At 40.1% G+C, this 16,230-nt stretch overlaps 1 protein-coding gene across 2 annotated transcripts in view; it reads left to right on the plus strand.

The window, feature by feature from the left end:
• The window catches only part of TEX11 (testis expressed 11), a 348,904-nt gene that overhangs the window by 139,706 nt on the left and 192,968 nt on the right, over positions 1 to 16,230 (plus strand). For both annotated transcript variants that reach the window (XM_007992000.3, XM_037988900.2), the window contains 2 exons: positions 10,198 to 10,252; positions 13,729 to 13,824. In XM_007992000.3, the coding sequence (XP_007990191.1) occupies positions 10,198 to 10,252; positions 13,729 to 13,824 (151 nt within the window). The remainder of the gene's footprint in view (positions 1 to 10,197; positions 10,253 to 13,728; positions 13,825 to 16,230) is intronic.

The raw sequence follows: 16,230 nt of genomic DNA on the forward strand, positions 1-16,230 counted from the left end.
TGTGAATTTGATCCTGTCATTATGATGTTAGCTGGTTATTTTGCCCATTAATTGATGTAGTTCCTTCATAGCATCGATGGTCTTTACAATTTGGCATGCTTTTGCAGTGGCTGGTACCAGTCGTTCCTTTCCATGTTTAGTGCTTCCTTCAGGAGCTCTTGTAAGGTAGGCCTGGTGGTGACAAAATGTCTCAGCATTTGCTTGTCTGTAAAGGATTTTATTTCTCCTTCACTTATGAAGCTTAGTTTGGCTGGATATGAAATTCTGGGTTTAAAATTCTTTTCTTTAAGAATGTTGAATATTGGGCCCCACTCTCTTCTGGCTCGTAGGGCTTGTGCCGAGAGATCCATTGTTCATCAGATAGGCTTCCCTTTGTGGGTAACCCGACCTTTCCTTCTGGCTGCGCTTAACATATTTTCCTTCATTTCAACTTTGGTTAATCTGACAATTATGTGTCTTGGGGTTGCTCTTCTCGAGGAGCATCTTTGTGGTATTCTCTGTACTTCTTGAATTTGAATGTTGGCCTGCCTTGCTAGGTGGGGGAAATTCTCCTGGATAATATCCTGAAGAGTGTTTTCTGATTTAGATCCATTCTCCCCATCACTTTCAGGTACACCAATCAAACGTAGATTTGGTCTTTTCACATAGTCCCATATTTCTTGGAGGCTTTGTCTGTTTCTTTTCACTCTTTTTTCTCTAACTTTGTTTTCTCGCTTTATTTCATTAATTTGATCTTCAATCACTGATATCCTTCCTTCCACTTGATCGAATCAGCTCTTGAAGCTTGTGCATGTGTAACGAAGTTTTGGTGCTGTGGTTTTCAGCTCCATCAGGTCATTTAAGGTCTTTTCTACACTGTTTATTCTAGTTAGCCATTTGTCTAACCTTTTTTCAAGATTTTTAGCTTCTTTGTGATGGGTTAAAACATGCTTCTTTAACTTGGAGAAATTTTTTATTACCAACCTTCTGAAGCCTACATCTGTCAACTCGTCAAACTCATTCTCCATCTGGTTTCATTCCTTTGCTGGTGAGGAGCTGCAATCCTTTGGGGGAGAAGAGGCACTCTGGTTTTTGGAATTTTCAGCTTTTCTGCTCTGGTTTCTCCCCATCTTTGTGGTTTTATCTACCTTTGGTCTTTGATGTTGGTGACCTACAGATGGGGTTTTGGTGTAGATGTCCTTTTTGTTGATGTTGATGCTATTCCTTCCTGTTTGTTAGTTTTCCTTCTAACAGTGGAGCCCCTCAGCTGCAGGTCTGTTGGAGTTTGCTGGAGGTCCACTCCAGACCCTGTTTGCCTGGGATCACCCACGGAGGCTGCAGAATAGCAAATATTGCTGCTTGATCCTTCCTCTGGAAGCTTCGTCCCAGAGGGGCACCCATCTGTGTGAGGTGTCTGTTGGCTTCTACTGGGAGGTGTCTCCCAGTCAGGCTCCACAGGGGTCTGGGACCCACTTGAGGAGGCGGTCTGTCTGTTCTCTGAGTTCAAACGCCATGGTGGGAGAGCCACTGCTCTCTTCAGAGCTGTTAGACAGGGACATTTAGGTCTGCCAAAGCTATCTGCTGCCTTTTGTTCTGCTATGCCCTGCCCACAGAGGTGGAATCTACAGCAAGGCAGTAGGCCTTGCTGAGTTGAGGTGGGCTCTGCCCAGTTCGAGCTTCCTGGCCTCTTTGTTTACACAGTGAGCACAAAATTGCTTACTCAAGCCTCAGCAATGGCGGACATCCCTCCCCCCACCAAGTTGCAGAGTCACAGGTTGATCTTAGATGCTGTGCTAGCAGTGAGCAAGGCTCCTTGGGCATGGGACCTGCCAAACCAGGCATAGGAGGGAACTTCCTGGTCTGCCGGTTATGAAGACTGTGGGAAAAGCACAGTATTTGGGCAGGAGTATACCATTCCTCCAGGTACAGACTGTCATGGCTTCCCCTGGCTAGGAAAGGAAAGTCCCCAGACCCCTTGTGCTTCCCGGGTGAGGCGAGGCAATGCGCTGCCCTGCTTTGGTTCGCCCTCCATGGGCTGCACCCACTGTCTAACCAGTCCCAATGAGATAAACCAGGACCCTCAGTTGGAAATGCAGAAATCATCCATCTTGTGCATTGATCTCGCTGGGAGTTGCGGACCGGAGCTGTTTTTATTCGACCATCTTGGAAGCCTCCCCACTTTGAATAAACTTTCTAACCTTATCTCTCTCTCTGCTTCCTCTTTAAGGCCAATGATGCTTAGATTTGCCCTTTTGAGGCTATTTTCTAGATCTTGTAGGTCTGCTTCATTGTTTTTTATTCTTTTTTCCTTTGTCTCCTCTGACCGTGTGTTTTCAAATAGCCTGTCTTCAAGCTCACTAATTCTTTCTTCTACTTGATCAATTCTGCTATTTAAAGATTCTGATGTAGTCTTTTTCAGTATGCCAGTTGCAGTTTACAACTCCAGAATTTTTGCTTTATTCTTTTAATTTCAAATAAATTTGTCTGTTAAAACTTAACAAATTTTTGTTAAGTTTATCTGATAGGAATCTGAATCCCTTCTCTGTGTTATCTTGAAGTTCTTCAAGTTTCCTCAAAACAGCTACTTTCAGTTCCCTGTCTCAAAGGTCACATATCTCTGTCTCCAGGATTGGTTTCTGGTGCCTCATTTTACTTGATGTGGCCATGTATTCCCAGATTGTCTTGATACTTGTAGATGTTCTTCAGTGTCTGGGCATTTTAGTGTTAGGTATTTGTTTTAGACTTCACAGTCTTGGCTTGTTTGTATCCACCCTTCTTGGGAAGGCTTTCCCCATATTCAAAAGGACTTGGGTGTTGTGATCTGCGCTGTATCTGTTTTAGGGGGCATCCCAAGCCCACTAATGCTGTGGTTCTTGTATACATGTAGAGGTACTCCCTTGATGGTCTTGGGCAAGATATGGGAGAATTCTCTGGATTACCAAGCAGAGGCTCTTGTTTTCTTCCCTTACTTTCTCCTAAACAAATAGAGTCTCTCTCTCTCTCTCTCTCTCTCTCTCTCTCTCTCTCTCTCTCTCTCTCCCCCCCTCTCTCCCTCTCTCCCTCCCTCCCTCCCTCGAGCTACCTGAAACTTGGGGTTTAGTGACACAAGCACTACCACTTTGACTGTGCTGGGTCATGCTGAAGCCAGCACAGCACTGGGTTTCACCCAAGGTGTGCTGTAACCACTCTCTACCTACCACCTATGTTTGCTCAAGACCCTGGGGCTCTATAGTCAGTAGGTGGCAAAGCCAGCTAGGCCTGTGTTCTTCCCTTCAGGGCAGTGTGTTCTCCCACACCACAGGAGAGTACAGAAGTGCCATTTGGGAGCCAGGGACTAGAGTCAGAAACCTTAGATGTTTACCTGGTGCTCTATTATATTTTACTGTGACTGAGCTGTCAGTTAAACCACAAGATGCAATCCCTCCCACTCTTCCCTCCCCCTTTCCAAAGGCAGAGGAACCTCATCTTGTGGCAACTGCCATCCCAGGCCACAAGGAGTACTGCCTGACTACTGCTGACTACTGTTTCCTTAAGGTCCAAGGGCTCTTCAGTCAGCTTTTGATGAATGCTGCCTGGTCTGGGACTCACCCTTCATGGCACCTGGCTCCCTTCTCACTCACAGCAGGTCCAGAAATGCCATTCAAGAGCCAATCCTGGCATTGGGGACCCTAAGAGCTTGCTTGGTGCTCTACTCCCCTGTGGCTGAGCTGGTACCTAAGATGCAAGACACAGTTCCCTTTACTTTTCCCTCTATTTTTCTGAAGCAGAAGAGTTTCTCCCTGAAGCCACCACAGCTGGGAATGTGTTGAGTCTCACCTGAAGTCAGCAAGTCTCAGGGTCTCGCCCAAGGTCCTTGACGTAGTACCTGAGTATCACTGCTGGTTTTTCAGGGCCCAAGGGCTCTTTGGTTAGCAGGTGATGAATGATTCTAGAACTAGGTCCTTCCCTTCAAGAAAGAGGGTTCTCTTCTGACCCAGGGTTTCTGCAGAAATGTCTGGGAGCTAGGACCTGGAGAGGAGGCCTCACAACCCTGATCCTTGCCCTGTCCTGCTGTGGTTGAGCTGGTATTCAAAATGCAAGACACAGTCCCCTTTACTTTTCCCCCTGTTTTTCTGAAGCAGAAGGAGTTTTGCCCCATAGCCACCACAGCTAGTAATGTGCTGAGTCTCACCTGAAGCCAGCCAGTCTGAGGCTCACCTAATGCCCTTGATGTAGTACTTGGGTATCGCTATTGGTTATTCAGGGCCCACGGGCTCTTTGGTTAGCAGATGATGAATGATGCCAGAACTGGGTCCTTCCCTTCAAGGCAGTGGGTTCCCTACTGGCCCAGGATTTGTTCAGAAATGTCCAGGATCTAGGGCCTGAAAGGGGGCCTCACAACCCTGACCCATGCCCTGTCCTACTGTGGCTGAGCTGGTATCCAAGATGCAAGACAAAGTTCTCCCCACTCTTCCATTTCCTCTCAAGTGGAAGGAAGTGGTGTCTTTTGGAGTCATGTTGAGCTGTGCAGCCTGAGGTTAGGAGAGAGGTGATGTCAGCACTCTCTAGCCACCCTGGCTGGTGTCTCAGTAGTTTGCATGCCCTCCCCACTCCCCCCCTACCCGCCCCAACAATTCCAGTGTCTCTGGGTTTAGTTCAGCACTAGGACTCTCCTAGGAGTTGCAGTCTTTGTGGCCTAGGCTGCCTTGAAGTTCATTTAGAGTCCCACAGTACTTTAGCCCACGGTGGCGGGGCTTGTGGGAACTCAAGGTTTGTCTGCTAGATCAGCAATTCCTTTCTGGTTCGGGCTGGTTTAAACACTCCCTCCACGGACAGGCGTCAGCTGAGCTTGGTCCTGCTTTTCTTTATGCTATAACGGAGCAGCAGTGAGGTCAATGCCTCAGAATTGTTGTGCTCTCCTTCCCCCAGCACACAGCAATGGTCTTTGCACCACACCGCCACTGCCAGGGAATGGGGGGAAGGGTGGCTTCTACGATTCAAGACTGTTTTTCTACCTCTTTAGTGCCTCTTTTAGCAAGTTAAAACCAGGTACTGTGAATGCACATCTGATTTCTGGTTCTTAGGAAGATGCTTTTTTTGTGTAGATAGTTGTTAAATTGGTGTCCTTGCAGCAGGAGGGATAACTGGTGGAGCCTTCTATTCCGTCGTCTTGTTCCACCTCTGGAATTGCTGGTCTTAGGTGAATATTTTATAGTATACTATTTTAAATTGTGTAACATTTTTTGGATTACATTTTCTTGTCTTTTTTTTTTTTTTTTTTTTTTTAAAGACAGAGTCTTGCTCTGTCACCCAGGCTGGGGTGCAGTGGTGCGATCTCAGCTCACTGCAACCTCTGCCACCTGGGTTCAAGCGATTCTCTTGCCTCAGCCTCCCAAACAGCTGGGATTACAGGCTTGCGCCACCACACCCGGCTAATTTTTGTATTTTTGGTACAGAAGGGGTTTCTCCATGTTGGCCAGGCTGGTCTCGAACTCCTGACTTCAGGTGATAAAATCTTTACTACTACATAGCTTTATTCTCTTTTCTTTTTTGGTGATTATTATTATACTTACTATGTCTATATATGTTTAAAAACTCAATAATGCATGGTTATAATTATTGCTTTGCAAAATCTTATGTATTTTAAAGAAGATTAGAGATAAAAGAGAACACAACATATTTATTGTGTTTTTAAATTTTCAACCTTCTTATAACTTTTGGTTCACTTCATTTCTTCTTTTAGATTTGAATTACCATCTGGTATAATTTCCTGAATTTCTTTCCCACCCCATCTACTCCTTTGTGTTATTGTTATCGAACATATTACAAATGTTATGCCCCACTAATACACCTTAGGAATTTTTTTACACAATTGCTTTTTAAATGAATTAAGGAAAGTAGAAGATATATATAATCATACTTTCTTTTTTAATTACCTCCATAATTACTATCACTGTTTATTTTTCATATGAATTCAAATTTTTCTTTAGTGTCACTTGCTTTCAGCATGAAGAATATTTCTTTTGTATTTCTTATAAGACAGATTGGCTAACAAGAAATTCTCTCACTTTTTGTTTACCTGGGAATGTATTTATTTACTCTTAATTTTGAAAGATAGCTTTTCTAGATATAGGATTCTAATTTCACAGATTTTTGAATGCATCCTTTTTGCCTTCTGTACTCCATGAACTCTGAGGGGTGTCAGCTGTTAATCTTATTGTTATTCCCGTTCATGTGATGAGTAATTTTTCTCGTACTGTTTTCAATATTTTCTCTTCATCTTTGATGTTCAATAATTTTCACTCATCATGTGTCTGGATGTAGCTTTTTAAACGCTTATCCTGTTGAATTTCATTGAACTTCTTGGATGTGTAGATTATTGTTTTTCATCAAATTTGGGGAGTTTTAAGACCATCATTTCTTTGAACATTTATTTGTCCTTTTCTTTCTTTTCTTCCTCTGGTACTCTCATTATGTATATGTTGGTGTGCTTAATGGTGTCTTACATTTTTCTGAGCCCCTGTTCATTTTTCTTCATTTTTTTCATGTTTGTTCCTCAGATTTGTATCATTTCTATTGCTCTTCAAGTTAGTTTATTCTTTCTTTTGCCTGCTCAAATCTACTGAATTTTTCATTTCAGTTATTGTACTTTTCAACTCCAGAATTTCCATTTGTTTCTTTTCAAAAAAATAATTTCTGTCTCTTAACTGATATACTCATATTCACCATACAATGAGTCGTTGTTATCAGACCTTCCTTTAATTTTTAAACATGATATTTAAAAATTCTTTGGACATAATTATAAAAGTTGCTTTGAAGTCTTTCTATTCAGTGCAACATTTGGGCCTCCTCAAAGGAAGTTTCTTTTGCTCTTTTTCTTCTGTGTAAGTCACATTTTTTAATTGTATGTCTTACAATGTTTTGTTGAACACTAAACACTTTGGAAAATATATTGTAGCAAGTCTAGATGCTGTTTCCTCTCTTTCTGGGGCTTTTTAAAAAATTGTTTGTTTAGTCATTTATTTATTCAGTCACTTGGCTGGACTAATTTGGTGGAATTTATTTTCCCCACACTGTGTGGCCTCTAATATTCCTGCTCAGAATTTTTCCACCTGTTTTTATCTTTTCATGGCTTCCTATGGAGTCACCTCTGCATCCACATAGTTCACTTACTGGCCAAAGGCTGTGCTTAAGCTCACTTAGCCAGTTAGATTTTTTCATCCTTTCCTGTGGGATGTGTGTTTGTTTAGAGACTGCTTTTATAGTTCGGGGAGAGACTAACTCAGTCAGGGACTAATAGCTTGTAGATTCTTTCTCTGCTCATACCCAAGAAAGCATAGTCTTGGGCATGTGCACAGTCTTCCAGATCCATCAGTATGAGGTCGATTTGATTTTTAAGCTGGCTTCCCTGGATCTTAGCTTAATTTTCAGTTGGTGTTTGGTCAGACGTTCTGCTTAAGCCCCTTGAGCCAATCAGGCTCAAGGTTCTTTGCTGATAGATCTGCGTATGCCTTGGGTAATGCTTTTTAGTCTGCCCCAACACTTTCTCTGATTGTGCGTGAGTGGGTGCAGAATGGCACATGTGCACTGTCTTCTGGATCCCTAGAAGTAAGTGTGACCCCGGAGATTTTCTTCTTGGCTGTTTCCCTGGTTCTCTGGTAACCTTCTGGTTGGTCTACTGTTTCCCTTATTGCTACTATTATCATGGAGCTACCAGCTCCCTCTTAATTGCTCACTACCAAGATCCCCATTGTTTTCAGCAATATCCTTAGACATGATCTTCTCCATGCTCTGTTTTAAATACATCAGTCCCCTCAGGAAGAGATGCAGAGTTCTTCCTCTTTGCTTCTGTTCTTTCCTTCTGGTCAGAACCTCTGTGCCACACGACTAGAACTGGGCTCATGGCGTGCTTCTCTTGAAATGGCACCCCTACTGTATTAGTAAATTAGTAAATTTTGGCGGTAGGTCTTGATCTTAGTGTGCCCTTTTGACACGTAACCTCTGCCTGATGAGCCAACTGGGGTAAAGATGATCAGGATCTCAATATTCTTGACCTGTCATATTTGGGGTAGAATCCTTACCCTAAGAGTGAGAGCTGAGTGGGCAAAGAAATGCCAGTCCTCTCCATTGTACTTGCCCAGAACACTTCCATGACACAGGCCTGAGAATGGCAAGATATTCTGGCAGCCTGCTCCTCCACAGGTGAAACCATAGCCTAGGATTTTAGGAGCTGTCGGGAGAGGGAATTCCTGTCTTCTTGGCTGCACCCATCTGGAGCAGCTTCCATCACATGGAGCCAGTATAGACGGGAGCAGTTTATAGTTCAAATGCCATAGACTCTCACTGGTTATACTGAGATTTAGTTTATTTTCATGAATAAATGTTTTCCCATTTTCTATGTGCCCTTAGGACAATTTCAATTTTCGGAGACTAAGTGGTTGTTTTAATGAATTTTCCAGATGAGTGGTTGTTTCACTGGGGAGAGTGTCTAAAGAGCTCCTTATATCACCATTGCAGAAGTTCCACCCCTCACTGGTTATTTAAAAAACTGGAAGTATAAGATTAATGTACTAAAGGAGACCTCTATGAAATAGGGCTTACAATGACTAAGCCAGCATTATATCTTTGTTAGCAGTCTGAAAACTCAGTTTGGTAGTTCTGGGTCATTTATAGTTTATGTTTGTTTTTATTTATTTGTTTATTTATATTGAGACACAGTTTCACTCTGTCGCCTAGGCTGGAGTGCAGTGGTACGATATGGCTCACTACAACCTCCACTCCCAGGTTCAAGTGATAATCATGCCTCAGTCTCCTAAGTAGCTGAGATTACAGGCACGTGCCACCACGCTGGCTAATTTTTGTATTATTAATAGAGACAGGGTTTTGCCATGTTGGCCAAGCTGGTCTCAAACTCCTGACCTCAAGTGATCCAACCGCCTCAGCATCCCAAAGTGCTGGAATTACAGGTGTGAGCCACTGCGATTGGCCTAGAGTTTTGCTTTTTCGTTTTTTTTTTAAGGAATATTTCAAAGTATTGTCTTCAAGTTAGTTCAGTTCACCAAGATTTTATTGACATACTCCCTTGGAATACTAATTTTATGGTGAATAATCTTTGGTTTGCTTTGTAGGTATTAGGTTTTGAAACCTTGAAACTAGTATTAATATGTTATTTGTGGTTATTGGAATGTCCCATAGATAATATGGTTTGGTAATTAAAGCAGAGAACTGAAAATCAAATTTCTCTACTCCCCAACCCCTCACCCTCATTTTCAGTACCAATCTAGGAAATATCAGATATAATTTTATTTCTATATTGGTTTATTCAGCTGCAAAATTGAACTAATAGTGCTTTAGAAGGGTGGTGTGAGACAATGAATATTACTAAAGCGTTTATTTCTGTGCAAACGACTGTATTTGTTTTATTTTAAATATATATTTATATTTATTCGGGGCCGGGTGTGATGGTTCGTGCCTGTAATCCAACACTTTGGGAGGCTGAGGCAGGTGGATCACTTGAGCTCAGGAGTTCAAGACCAACCTGGCCAACATGGTGAAACCCCATCTCTACTAAAAATACAAAAAAAAAAAAAAAAATAGCCAGGCATGGTGATGAGGTCCTGCAATCCCAGCTACTCGGGAGGCTGAGGCAGGAGAGAATCACTTGAACTTGGGAGATGGAGGTTGCAATGAGTTGAGATCACACCACTGCACTCCAGCTTGGGTGACAGAATGAGACTCCATCTCGAAAATAACTAAGTAAATCATTAATAAATAAATATATATTTATATTCCTTCAACTTTAAATGGCCAACTAAGAGCTTGTATGCACTTGTATTTTAATGCAGTATGTATTATGATAATTTAATGCAGTAAAAAATATATATTTAATGTAGCATATTAAGTTTTATATATTTAAGGGAGTGTATTAAATTATACCTATTTAGTGCAGCATATATTATATATATTTAATGCTATATATAGCCAAATGGAAAAAAGCATCAATATAATTGTAGTGTTGATTTATTGGGTATCTCCTAAGGAAATTGTTTTCTCCAGTTAGAAAGTATTGCTTTATATCATTATATCATATGGATAATAATCTGTTGTAGTGCAAAACAGATAAGTTGGAATAAAGTATGCTTATGCCATGTCTTCTTAGTAATATATAATCTTGAAAATTATATGTAATTTGAAATGGATATATGTTTTTATATATTTTTTTTTCCTTTTTAATGATAGCCAAAGCTATGATATTGGGAAGATGGATAAGAAATCTACTAGGCCAGAAATGCTGGTAAGGATCATGTTAAATATTGTAGAAGTAGGTTGACTAACCTACTTTATGTTATTGTTATAAAATTATAATAGCATACTTCCCATTTATGAGTAGATTAGCTATTGGGCACACCATTGAACATCTCAGTGTATTTGTTTTTGTATATTTATCTAATAATATAATCTAACTCATAGGCATGTACCCATAAATTAATATATGTAGAGTGCTTTGAATAATGTTTGGATATGTAAATTTTAACTTTTCTTTTCTCTGTCTGTGTGTGTGTGTGTGTGTGTGTGTGTGTGTGTGTGTGTGTTTTGAGGCAGAGTCTCGCTCTGTTGCCCAGGCTGGAGTGCAGTGGTGGGATGGCTGCAACCTCTGCCTCCCAGGTTCAAGCGATTCTGGTGCCTCAGCCTCCCAAGTAGCTGGGACTACAGGCATGCGCCACCACACCTGGCTAATTTTTATGTTTTTAGCAGAGACGGGGTTCTGCCATGTTGACCAGGCTGGTCTGGAACTCCTGACCTCAGGTGATTTGCCCACCTTGGCCTCTCAAAGTGCTGGGGTTACAGGAGTGAGCTACCGTGCCTGACCCAGTTTTAACTTTTCTTATTGCATATTTTGAAGTTGCAGATTTTTCCCCAACTACCCAGACAGAACGTGCTTGGATATGGAAATTAATATGTAATCAACAAAATGTGATTGTGTAAATAAATATGATGTAAAATTACTATATTCTATAGCAAAATGGAATTTTTTGAATATCCATTTGATTCTTACTATTACAGCATATTAATCAAAATGTAACTGAATACCTTTTTAATGTAATTACCACTATAATATATGGGGAATAAAAGAGAAGCATTAAATGTAGCTTCTGCCCTTAAGGAACTTATGATTAAAGGATAAAACTAGTACAAGTGAATACAATGAAATATTATCCTGGCTTAAAAAAGAAAGAAATCCGACACGTGCTACAACATGGGTTAACTGTGAGGAGACTCTACTGAGTGAAACAAGCCAGTCACAAAAAGACAGATAATGTATGGTTCCACTTACATGAGGCACGTAGAGTAGTCAAATTCATAGAGACAGAAAGTAAAATGGTGGTTTTAGGGGGTAGGGAGAGGGGAGAATTGGGAACTACTGCTTAATGGGTATAGAGTTTCAGTTTTGCAAGATAAGAGAGTTTTCGAGATGGATGCTTGTAATGATTGCACAAGAGTGTGAATATACTTAATACTACTGAACTGTACGCTTAAAAATGTTTAAGATGGTCATGGAGCCAGGTGTGGTGGTATGCACCTGTAGTCCCAGCTACTCAGGAGGCTAAGCCAGGAGGATTGCATGAAACCAGGAGTTTGAGGCTGCAGTGAGCTGTGATCATGCCTGTGAATAGCCACTGCATTCGGTCTGGGCAACGTAGTAAGGCTCCATCTCCAAAAAAAATTTTTTTTGAGACAGGGTCTTGTCACTTAGGCTGGAGGGCAGTAGTGTGATCAGCTCACTGTAACCTTCAAACTCCTGGGCTCAAGCAATCCTCCCTCCTCAGCCTACTGAGTAGCTGGGACTATAGGTGCACCCCACCACATCTGGCCAAGTTTTAATTTTTTATAAAGACGGGGGTCTCACTTTGTTGCCTGAGCTGGTCTCAAACACCTGGCCTCAAGTGATCCTCCCACCTTGGCCTCCCAAGGTTCTAGGATTACAGGCATGAGCCACTGCACCTGGCCTAAAATTTTAAAAAAAGTTTAAGATGGTCAATTTTATGTTATGTGTATTTTACCACAATTAAAAATAAATTATTTATATAATTTATATAGATATAAATATATTTTTATATAGTGACATTTATATAGATATAATATATATCTATATGAATATATTTATATATAATGACATTTATGTAGATACAAATATATAACATTTATATAAATATATTTTTATATATAGTGGCATTGTCACTTATTATATAGCAGTGAGACTCAATTAATTACAATAATTGCAACGATTTGGATGTTCTCACCTATAATATTGAATAAATGAAGCAAGATACAAAGTAGTACATACTGTATGATTCCATAAATGTAAATGCCAAGAACGGTCAAAATGAATATATGGTGTTGGACGTCAGAGAATTGGTTACCCCTATTTGAAACAGGGTCTTGAAAAGAAGCATGAGGTGAGCTTGTTGCTGTTAATGTTCTGTTTCTTGATTTTTTTGTTGTTAACATACGTGTGTTTACTTTGGGAAAATTCATATAGCACAGAATTCATAAGAGCATAGAGCTCTTGAGATTTTTATACTTTGCTGTATGTCTTTTATACTTCAATGAAGAAAAACAGAATTTAAGAAACACTACTGCAAGTGAATGAATTTGGGAAGATAATGATAAACTTTGTGATACTGACCTGAAGTATGCAGAAGGGCGTGTAGAAAAGGAGATTGTCAAGATTAGCTAGAGTTGTTGAAGGAGCCTTTTGGTAGGAGACAGGCCTTGTTGGGGTCCACACAGTTAAAAGGGAGGAAGAAAATGACTCCAGGCAAGGGATCTAGATGGGAGATGTCTAAGAAGGAAATAAGGATGGAAGATAAGATACAAGCTTAATTCAAATGGAATATTCATATTGTAAGTTTGGTGAGGTAATACTATGCAGTAATTTTTTATTTCATGCCAGCAGTCATTTATTTGAGGTGTAATTTATATACAGTAAACTTCACAAGTCTCAAGTGTGCAGCTTGATGAGTTTTAATATATAGTCTTGTATATTACACCATACAGATCAAGATACGGGAACTTCCAACACCCCCAAAAGTTCCCTTGGCCCCATTCTAGTTAATACCCACCTGTCCTTCCAAGAACAAAAAAAAACACTATTCTGACTTCTACTACTATAGATGATTTTTGACTGTTATTCAGCTTTGTATAGATGGAATCATACAGTTGTCCTGTTTTATGTCTGGCTTTTTCTAAACATACATTGTGAGATTCGTTCATTTTGTTACGTCTTTTGGATGATTTAACACTTTTACGATTATGAAATAGCTATAGTATTTCTCAGAAATGCCATATTTACTCCATAAAAATCATTTGAGGGAGCTTATAAGTTCTTAGAGTTATTCCACGGTAATAATGTGGTGGTAAGCTGATAAAAATAAAACATTGCTCTGCCTCAGTTTCCTTATTTTAAAAGTAGGGATGATAAAATACTTATGTTAAACACTGTTAAGAAAATAATTATATTAACATAATTATATTAAATTTAAATAAGCCAGGAATATAGCCATTACTGTAACATTCTTAGACAATATTTTATATGGGTAGCATAATGATGAGACATATTCCAAGACTGTGGTCGCTTAAGGAAATGCTATTTCATAAAGATGACTTATGTTTGAGAAGATGCCTGTCACTGTGGGAGTGCTAGTCAGCTGTTGTATTGAAGTTTAACCATCAGATATGTGCTTTTTTTTCTATTTTTGTTTTTTACAGGCTAAAGTTCTACAGCTACTAGCCACCAATTATTTGGATTGGGATAACACCAAATATTATGATAAGGCTCTCAATGCTGTAAACCTAGCAAACAAGGTATGAGGTTTTTATTTTTGAATACTAACTTAATGTATTTTTTGAAGTCTTGATCACATTTTGAAATCCAGTTTAGACATTTGCTTCAGCATTTACTCTCACAGATTGTTATAATCTCTTCTGTAGCACGGAAAGGAAAAAAGAAAATATTGCTATAATCTGAATGTTTGTGTCCCTGCAAATTCCTATGTTGAAATCTTAACCCCCAAAGTGATGATAATAAGAGGCGGGGACTTTTTGGTGTAAAATGGACGTAAAAATAAAAGAGGTGGGGACTTTGGGAGATGATAAAGTCATTGGGCAAACCCCTCTTGAATGATATTACTGCCCTTATAAAAGAGGTCCACAGGAGCTTGTTCACCCCTTTTATCATGTGAGGCATAAGAAGGCACTATCTTTGAGTAAGCAGGCCCTCAACAGATACTGAATCTGCGAGCACCTTGATGTTGGAGTTCCCAGCCTTCAGAACTGTGAGAAATCAATATCTGTTGTTTGTAAACTATCTAGTTTACGGTATTTTGTTATAGCAGCATGAACAGTCTAAAACAAATATACTTCTTTGAACACCAGAGATTTTTGAGAAAATTTTCTGTGAAACAGAAAGGGATCTCTCTACTGTGAGTTTTTAGGATGAAGAAGTAAATGATAAAATAGGCAGAATAATGGGATTTAATTTTAAAAACAACTCCAGTGGTTCACTTTCAGCTCATGTTCACACATACATAAAAACATGAATACAAAGCGGGCGTGGTGGCACATCCCTGTATTTCCAGTTGCTCAGGAGGCCGATGTGGGAGACTTGCTTGAGGCTGGGAGTTCAAGGCTGCAGTGCACTACGACTGCACCTACGAATAGTCACTGCACTTCAGCCTGGGCAACATAATAGCAAGACCCCATCTCTAAAACAAGCAAAACAAAATGAATATATATCTACACTCCTGGACAAGGAACACTGAAAGGCTGGTGACCCTTTAAAAATAGATTCAGGCTGGGTACGGTGGCTAACGCCTGTAATCCCAGCACATTGGGAGGCTGAGGCAGGCAGATCACAAGGTCAAGAGATCGAAACCATTCTGGTCAACATGGTGAAACTCTTTACTAAAAATACAAAAATTAGCTGGGCATGGTGGCGTCCACCTGTAATCCTAGCTACTCGGGAGGCTGAGGCAGGAGAATCACTTGAATGCAGGAGGCAGAGGTTTCAGTGAGCTGAGATCATGCCACTACTGCATTCCAGTCTGGCGACAGAGCAAGACTCCGTCTCACAAAATAAATAAATAAAATAAAAAAAGAGAGATTCAATTAGGATCAATGTGTTTTACTTAATAAGGCAATTAAATATACTGATACACTTTAGAGAGGTTTTTTCAACAGAGTGGAAGCATGAAAATGAATAGTTCGATCAACCAGAATATTAAATTTCTCAAACAGAGCATTTACTTGAACTATAATTTCTTGAAATTTGTGTCATGCGGATGGGGTTATTTAACACTGAAAAACTTGTTCAACATTAAAATTTTTAAAATTAACTTAGAAATATTAATAGACAGAAACAATTTCTTTTTTTAAATTTTGCTTTAAGTTCTAGGACACATGTGCAGAATGTGCAGGTTTGTTACATAGGTATACATGTGCCATGGTGGTTTGCTGCACCTATCAACCCATCACCTAGGTTTTAAGCCCTTGCCTGCGTTAGGTATTTGTCCTAACGCTCTCCCTCCCCTTGCCCCCCACCCCCTGACAGGCCCTTGTGTGTGGTGTTCCCCTCCCTGTGTCCATGTGTTCTCATTGTTCAGCTCCCACTTATGAGTGAGAACATGCAGTGTTTGGTTTTCTGTTCCTGTGTTAGTTTGCTGAGAATGATGGTTTCCAGCTTCATCCATGTCCCTGCAAAGGAAATGAACTCATTCTTTTTAAAGGCTGCATAGTATTCCATGGTGTATATGTGCCACATTTTCTTTGTCCATTCTATCATTGATTGGCATTTGGGTTGGTTGCAAGTCTTTTCTATTGTGAATAGTGCTGCAATAAATATATGTGTACCTGTGTCTTTATAGCAGAATGATTTATAATCCTTTGGGTATATACCAAGTAATGAGATTGCTGGGTCAAATGGTATTTCTGGTTCTAGATCCTTTGGGAATCGCCACACTGTCTTTCACAATGGTTGAACTACACTCCCACCAAAAGTGTAAAAGCGTTCCTGTTTCTCCACAACCTCACCAGCATCTGTTGTTTCCTGACTTTTTAATAATCGTTGTTCTAACTGGCGTGAGATGGTATCTCATTGTGGTTTTGATTTGCATTTCTCTAATGACCAGTGATGATGAACTTTTTTTCATATGTTTGTTGGCTGCATAAATGTCTTCTTTTGAGAAGTGTCTGTTTATATTCTTCACCCACTTT

Source organism: Chlorocebus sabaeus, chromosome X (assembly GCF_047675955.1).
Source record: "Chlorocebus sabaeus isolate Y175 chromosome X, mChlSab1.0.hap1, whole genome shotgun sequence".
NCBI classification, from domain to species: domain Eukaryota; kingdom Metazoa; phylum Chordata; class Mammalia; order Primates; family Cercopithecidae; genus Chlorocebus; species Chlorocebus sabaeus.